The sequence below is a fragment of the Petaurus breviceps genome, unplaced genomic scaffold (assembly GCF_028583685.1).
Source record: "Petaurus breviceps papuanus isolate PSGF00001 unplaced genomic scaffold, PetGlider_PUasm1.0 577, whole genome shotgun sequence".
NCBI lineage: Eukaryota > Metazoa > Chordata > Mammalia > Diprotodontia > Petauridae > Petaurus > Petaurus breviceps.
The window spans coordinates 397869-406412 of NW_027186389.1; the positions used below are offsets into that span (position 1 = coordinate 397869).

Consider the following 8544-nt stretch of genomic DNA (forward strand, 5'->3'; position numbering starts at 1 on the left):
ATAGGGAAAAGAAGGGTCTTGTCTGTGGAACAGCAAGGAGGCCAGTGCATTAGATCACAGAACACGTGGGTGAAAATAAGCAGTAAAGGAACTCGGAAGGTAGGAAGGGGCTAGGTTATGAAGCCAAACAGAGGGCTTTATGTTTGATCCTAGGGGAAATCAGAAGGAGCCATTGGAGCTGAATGGGGTGGGCCTGCATAGGATGATGAATTATGGAAAACATGACCTGCTTTAAAAAGAACCATTTGAAAACCTTTCAATATTTTTTGCCTTCCAAAGTCACTTAATTGTGGCAGAACTGGGGAATCTGTCCCATGTCTCATGACTCTTATATCGCAGGATCTTTCTCCTAAGACATGGCAAACTTCAAGTGCTATTTAGTCTTTTCTTTTTTTCGGAGGGGGGAAGGCAGTGCAATTTTGGTTAAGTGACTTGGCCAAGGTCACACAGCTAGTAAGTGTTAAGTGTCTGAGGCTGGATTTGTACTCAGGTCCTCCTGTCTCCAGGGCAGGTTCTGTGTTCACTGTACCACCTAGCTGCCCTCCATACTTCAAGCTCTAACCCCTGCTCTAGACATCAAAAGTCACCTTCTCCAGGACACTTTCAGAGATGTCCTTTCTGTTAAGTAGAAGAGATCCCTTTCTTAATGTGATTTCCAACATTACTAATTCAGGGGCTCTCTTGTGGAAATCCTTGGATTTTTTGATGCTACTTACATATTTCATCACTCAATCCTGTCCTCATCTCCAACCCAGAACCTTGAGGGTAGTGTCTCCAATCTTTTTCTTTGCATATCCCAAATTTAACATGTCTCTGAAAATATTTACTTTAGTCAGGTACATAGCATTTATTACCTCTGAGACCTTGAACAGATTATTTTACCTATCTGTCTCAGTTTCCTAATCTATAAAATGAGGCCGGACTATATAGCTTTAGAAGTTCATTTCATCTCCAGGATGCATTCTCGACATTTTATTTGTCACAGACCCTGTTTAGTGTGAGCCTGAAGCAAAACTTTCTGTCAGAGTAGTCCTTGAGTCAATATTTGGTGAATGAATGAAGTATTATTGAATGTGTAAATGAAGGAATGTGTATGGTCAAGGGACCTCTCTTTTCCTTTTCCTTTGCAGTGGCATATGGATCCTGGTTTGACCACATCTGTGGCTGGCTATCCTTGAGAGAGAATGGAAACTTCCTGCTCTTGACCTATGAGGAACTTCTGCAAGTAATATTCCGTCTTCCCTTCCTTTCCCCTCATCCTCTTCTTCCATTAGCCTTGGCATCTTTTTCTTCTCCCTTCCCTTCAGTTGCTTTGTCCACTCTCCTTAGAGTCTCTCCTCTACTTTTCATATCTATGCTACCTTTTGTCTACATTTCACTTCTCTGATGCACCTTTGACTTGCAAAACACGAGAGCAGAGAAAGTGTTGGTACTATACGTACTATGTGGGTTTCCCAGAGGTCTGATGAATTGGAAGAAAGAAGGTAGAATGCTTTTTTTTTCTTTTGACTGTAAGTTCATAAACATAAAATGCTTTTTAAAAAAAACAATAACACTGCTGAGTGAGAAGCAGAAATATAATAATTTCTAAAATTCCATTCTACAGTAAGATTTCATGAAATGCAATCACCTAGGTACAAGTTCATAGCTTTCTCACTAATGATCAATTTTTATCAATAGAAACCTAAGTCTTTTCCTCTCAGATTTAGTAGAACCAATTCATTCCTGAAGATAGACCCTCCTGGGGTTGATCAACATGCTTGAAAGATTTATTAGCTGTTTCTAGATCTGCTCTTGAGGTCAGAAATTGCTAATTCCCTCTGCCTAAGCTTTTAATCAATGTTGCACATAAGTTAACTCAGTCCTCTCATAATTTCTGATCATTAAAACTTCTTTCTGCCTGTCTTGGAAACCTTTGGTCTTATATTTTCCTTTATTTATGGACCTGCTCATCTTTTACTTTCTATGTTTTCTCCATCTTCTTTTTCCTCACTTTTCTTTGGAAATTCTGTTTTCCCCTCCTTTCTTTTTGCCTTCTTTTTTCTCTTCTCGAGTCCATTCATTCAACCATAATCTCTTATCATACCATCTCTCCCTGTGGCCCACTCCTTCTAAATCTATTATCCCCTTTTTCTGTGACCTTAAGCATTTCCATCCATGGAACTCTCTCAGGTCATCAGTCTTTCTCTGATTTATATTTCTACTCTGCCATATCTTGAATTTATCACAAACAGTGGACATTGGATTGCCCTCTACTCTCAAATCCCACACATCCTTGTCCTTTTGCCACTTATATATTGACAAACACCAACCCTGATTCATTCCCATAATTTGCCACCTACAAATTTATGGTATTTGTCTCAACTTGTCTCTTACTACAACATTCCAATACTTTTATTCTTTCATAACTGATTCTTTATGACACTCCTCACAGTGTCTTCGTTCCTCATTCTTCCCACACCACTAATCCTTTACCCTCTCAGCAAGAGACTTGGCCTCATACTTTACTGGCAATACCACGAGCTTTCCTTTTTTCCCTCTTCTACATCTCAAAAATCTGGTGATATTTTCACCCCTTTATTTTAATCTCAGATAAAGAGGTGTCATTTCTTCTTACTATGTACTACCTCACTTGTGCCCTTGGTCTTTTCCTCTTCAATAAATAGCCTCTCTCATCCTAAATCTTCTGACCTACTGATTCATTCTTTGCTTCCTAAACTTAACCAATCATATAACATTGTTTACCTCAGTTTCTTTGTCTTTAAAATAATCTGGAGAAGGAAATGGCAAACTAGTCTAGTATCTTTGTTAAGAAAACACCAAATGGGCTCATGAAGGGTCAAATACAACTGGACCACCTGAACAAAGAGCAATGCTTCCTCAAAGAGAGTATCCATTAGCAAAACAAAAATAACTTCCTTCTACCATCCAATTATTGAAATTTGTGCTCTATTAGTCTGAGTGGCCACATTGTTAGCAATATTGCTGGTTTTCAGGAGTATGTCCCAGCAAGAACTTCCAAAAGGGCAATGATGCCCTTTAATCCCATTGTTTTATTCCTAATCTCATTTCCCTATGATGTGGCAATAGGGGAGAAACTGTAACTAAACTAGGTTGACTCTTTTAAGAAAAGTACAACTGGCAGGATTGTATTTCCCTTATTTGGAAATTGATCTGGCAGGGCAGCAGGAAGTAGTTGGTGGTTTGGAAATTCAGTGCCCAGAAGCCCTCAAGTTCCTTGCCTTGATCTACTTAACAAACTCTTTTAAACTTTTTCTTCCTGAGTTTCTGTCATTATTGACAGAAAGTCCTGAACTCAGATTTTGTTTTAACCCCCTCAAAGGTGTTCCCGTAGATCTCTGTCTCACAGTCAGGCTCCAAGAAAAAGGCGTCTAATCTTGTTTCCTCTGTTTCTTCTGCCATCATGAACAGTGCCCTGTCTCACAGGATGCCCTTCCTGATCTCCTCAGCCACTAATGTGTGCTCTTCTAAATTAGTTTTTCTTTTGTACATAATTTATATAGGAATATGTATGCACAGTGTCACACTGGGGCCCATCAGCATGAAAGTTCCTTTATGTCAAGGACTGTATCGTTTTTCACTGTGTTCCCAGTGCTGAACACAATAGGTGCTTAATCAATGCTGGGTGATGGATGACCTCCATTTCTTTCTCACCTCCCACTCTCTTTCTTAGCTCTTTCTTTCTTCCCCTTCAGCTCCTACTCCCCTTACTTTCCTTCCTCTCATCCTTCCATTCCAATAGGCCCTCCAATTCTTCCTTTCCCACTTTCCTTCTAATGCTACTTCCTCTTCCTCTCCTAATCCTTTCGATTTCCTGGACTCTTCCTCCTCTTCCCCTTTTCCTGTTCTCATTCATCTCATAGTCTTCTTATTCCTTTGAATCCTCCTCACTTTGATTCTTCCCTACTAACTGTTGGATATTTCCATCAATTATTTCTCTTATATTGAGGGGCTTTTCAACAGGATTTGCGTGGAAATGTGGATAGGATTTGTCACTTCCTGGGAACCAAGCTGAAGGAGGAAGAAATAAACTTAGTGATGAAGAATGCTTCCTTCTCTGCCATGAAAGATAACAAGATGTCCAACTTTTCAATCATTCCTGATGATTTCATGGATCACAGCCAAGGAAGGTTAATGAGAAAGGGTGAGTAGGACCCCTAGAGATAAAGGAGTAAAGCTGGTGGGTGTCTTTCTGGGATTTTAATGACCCCAGAAAGTTACAGAAGAGGGTCTGAATCTAATAGCATAGGATGAGAGAACAATATGATTAAGATGTTTATTATATCTCCACCACATATCAGAGAGCAAAATAATCTACCCATGGATGGGAGGCAAGGATAATCTAGTAATATCATGTACTTACTCTTTTAAAGGACTGTTGGGGGAACTGTGGTCCCCAAAAGTCTGAGCAGATCATCCTGGGTGTCACTGCTGCCCTAGTATTTACTCTGGTTGGATGCAGGCATTTATATAATCACTGGTAAGAAGCTGAAAATGAAATGGCCTCTGGTCACTTAATTCTTGGCCCCTGCAGAGCCAAAGTGTACCATCTTCCTTCAGACTGTTCTTGCCTAATAACCATAAAAAGGCATCTAGATCAATTCTTGTCCTTCTCCAACACCTGGCCACTTGGGCCAAGCAGTCCATATTCTTTGGCTAGCTCTCTGTTTAACAGAAGATGTTGCAAATATTTAATCACTTTATTATCTGGGAATGTTTTAAGGAATTGAACAAAAGATTCCTGCTCATTTGACCTCAACCTCTCCCTGAAAATTGCACATCCTTTCTATGTAAGCATTCTGACATGAATGTTAGAATATAGAATTTTCAGGAAGTAGGTGAGGTCAAACCCATGATCATTCAGGATTTCCAGTAACTTCCCATTCTGTCCCTTGCTTCCCTCTACTCCTCTTTTCTTTATTCAAGCCTCCCAACCAAGATTCAAAGGGTTCCTCCTTTAAAGGATAGAGATAACTTCCTGAAGAAACCTCCCTGTAGAACTCCCTTTGCATAGAGTTTTCAGTGTCATTAACTGACATTTTGACAGTTTACATGCAGTACCTCACTCTTGTATTTGCAAATGATGCGCCTCTCTCTCTCTCTCTCTGACTCTCTGTCTCTCACTCTCTCTCCTTCTGTTGGCCAGAAGATGATAGCAGACTCTATCTGGATGTAATAAAAGTGCCCTGGCTAGGATATGTGCCCAGAGAGTCTTGTTTTTCCTTCCCCCTGAGACCACCCCAATCCTATTCCCAATGCCCACCTTTCTCTTTTTACTTCCTCAATGGTCACTGAACCTCAATCCCTATTCTTGCAAGAGGGAGCCTAGAATCTCTACTTCTCTCTGAACTCAACATCCTTCCCCATTGTGATGCATTGCTCCTGTGGGTTAGGGTTCCCGATACATCCGAAGGACTCCTGGGCCTTGCCATTATCCCTGTATCTGCATTCTTAGGACAAGCAGATCTTCTGATGTGATTCACCCTCATACATCTCTTGTCTTCCCCAATGAGAGGACGAGTTCCTTGAGAAGAGTGGTTTTCTTCTTTTATTATTTGTATCCTTTGCAGTTAACATGGTGCTTGGCACATAGCAGACACTGAAGAAATTCTTTTTACCTACTCCTTCGCTCATTCATCTTTAGTTAGTACAGGTGATCCTTTCCTGAACTTTATGGGTCTTGATTCATTACCAGTGATGCTTATCACCAAGACCATCTCAAGCCATGTTTCCTGGTCACCACTTCTCAGTATTTTACAAAAAGTTTTTATAGTATTGTCTCCTTGAGAATGCTAGAATATGCCCATTTTTGAAGCTGTTGACATGGCACAGCTAATGTTTCTCCTTCACTGAAGAGCCAAGATTGGGTAGTGGATCAAGCCCTAGACTCAGAGCTAAGGACATCCAATTTTGCAACCCACCCCAAATATTTACAAGCTTGGTGACTCTAAACATGGCCTTACCCACCCTGGGACCCTGTTTCTTCATCTGTGGAGTAACTAGGATTGGCTTGAGAGTTACTTTGAAGCTCTACATCTGTGCTTTTGAGGTCCCTTTTTCCCATTTCTATTCACTACATCCTATAAAAGGTCTTCAGTGTGATATATTGCCCAGAAAATAACATAATCATTGTCTCAAAGACATCCTTTAAGGCACTTATTCTCAATGTGCATCAAGCCCAATGCAGAAACATCAGTCTGCTAATAACTATAGAGAAGTAGTCATCATTGAACTATTCAGTGTATAACAGCATCTTATCATCAACAAACCCAAAGGAAAACCTGCAGTTCTACATTGTGGGTTACACTCAAATATATAGCATGGTTTGTGAGAGATTTGGGAGGGTCAGGATTTATTGAATATCAATTGCTCCCTAGAAATAAAACATATAAAAGATCTTCAATGATTATTTGCATTTCTAGAGCAAATAACCTTAGTTTGATCAAATTCTCAAAGCAGAAAAGGAAAGGGAGGAAGGAAAGGAGGAAAGAAAGATCTCAGTTGTGCCTCCAGTAGGTGACACCTGTGTCCTAAAAACCTATTCTTAGAATCAATCGTGTAGGCTAAGAACTGCAGGTAAGTTCATCTATTTGAAACCATTGCTCTTGAACTTCCATTAAAAGATTCCTTTGCCCACTGAATTTGTTCATTTTTTCAAGTTTTTCCTTTATATTTTAGTTTATTCCATTAAATATTTCATAATTTAATGAAAAAATTATTATTGATTTTTAAATTGTGATTTGAAAATTCTCATCTTCCTTTTTACTCCCAACACCTTCCTTGAGAAACCAAAGAATTTGAAATAGATTTCATAGGTGATGTCATTCAAAGCATATTTTCATATTACCCATGTTGCAAAAGAAAACAGTCAAGAAAAATAAAGTTACAAAGTATAGCTTGACCTGCTTTCATAGTTCATCACTTCTTTCTGTGAGAACAGGATTTTTCATGATAAATCCTTTAGAATTGTCTTCAGTTACTGTTTTAATCAGAAGAGCTAAATCATACATAGTTGATTACCATATAATATTGCTATCACTTTCTGCAATATTCTCCTGGTTCTGCTCACTTTACTTTGAATTATTCTATGTCTATCTCCCCAGGTTTTTCTAAAACCACCCTGCATATCATTTCTTGTAGCATAATAATATTCCATCATATTCACTTATTGCAACTTGTTGAACCATTGTCCAACTAAAGGGCATCCCCTCCATTTCCAATACTTTGTCACCACAAAAAGAGTACCTATCAACATTTGTGTAAATTAAAGTTCTTTTCTTTTATCTCCTTGGGATATAGACCTAGTAGTGGTATTTCTGGGTCACAGGGTATACATACACAGTTTTATATCCCTTTGATAGTTGTTCAAAAATTGTTGTCCAAGGGGGCGGCCAGGTAGCACAGCGAGTAAGAGCACTGGCTCCAGTGTCAGGATGAACTGGAGATCGAATCCCAGGCTCAGATACTCATCACCACACCCAGAAATAACTGGCCGTGTAACCTTGAGCAAGTTACTTAATCCCGATTGCTTTAAAAAAAAATGTTGTCCAAATAGTTAAATCAATTCATAACTCAACCAACAGTACATTGGTGCCCCAATTTTTCTGCATCCTCTTTGATAATTACCATTTTCCTTTTTTTCATTTTAGTAAATCTGATGGCTGTGAGGTGATACCCCAGAGTTGCTTTAATTGGCATTTTTCTAATCAGTAATGATCTAGTGCATTTTTCTGATAAATGTGGACAACTTTGATTTCTTCTTCTGAAAACTGCTTGTTCATATCCTGTGAATATTTATCATTTGGGGAATAATGAGTATCCTTATTAATTTGACTCAGTTCTCTATATATTTGAGAAATGATGCTTTTATCAGGGAAAGTTGTCCCAGTTTCCTACTTCCAATCTAATCTTGGCTGCATTGGTTTTCTTTCTGCAAAAAATTTTTTTTAATTTAATATAATTAAATTTATCCATATTACATTCAGTAATGCTTTCTCTCTCTAGTTTGATTATAAATTCTTCCTTTGTCCATAGATAGGAGGTAAAGTTTTCCATCCTATTTTAATTGGTTTATGATATCATCCTTTATGTCTAAATCAAATACTCATTTTGATCTTATCTTGGTATTCAGTGTGAAATATTGGCCTATACTTAGTTTCTACCAAATTTCTTTCTAGTTTTTTTCAGCAGTTATTTTGAAATAATAAGTTCTTGTTACAAAACCATAGATTTTTGTGTCTTTCAACCACTAGATTATTATGTTAACTTACTACTGTGTGCTGTATACTTAATCTATTGCACTGATCAACCAATCAGTTTCTTTGCAAGAACCACATTATTTTCATTATTACTACTTGGCAATATAGTTTGAGATCTGGTGTGGTGTATCAGCAATGCCATATTCACAATGCCTATAGAGATTACAAATATGCTGATATAATTATCCATTACAAAATACATCATGTTTGCCATATGAGGAAATAAACTAGAAAATTTATTAAGATACCAAAAGACTGAGTCCCA

General features: G+C 38.3%; 1 protein-coding gene across 1 annotated transcript in view; it reads left to right on the top strand.

Moving 5' to 3' along the window:
• The window catches only part of SULT2A1 (sulfotransferase family 2A member 1), a 32089-nt gene that overhangs the window by 13988 nt on the left and 9557 nt on the right, over positions 1-8544 (top strand). The window contains exons 4-5 of the mRNA XM_069103295.1: positions 1131-1225; positions 3985-4165. Coding sequence (XP_068959396.1) covers positions 1131-1225; positions 3985-4165 — 276 coding nt within the window. The remainder of the gene's footprint in view (positions 1-1130; positions 1226-3984; positions 4166-8544) is intronic.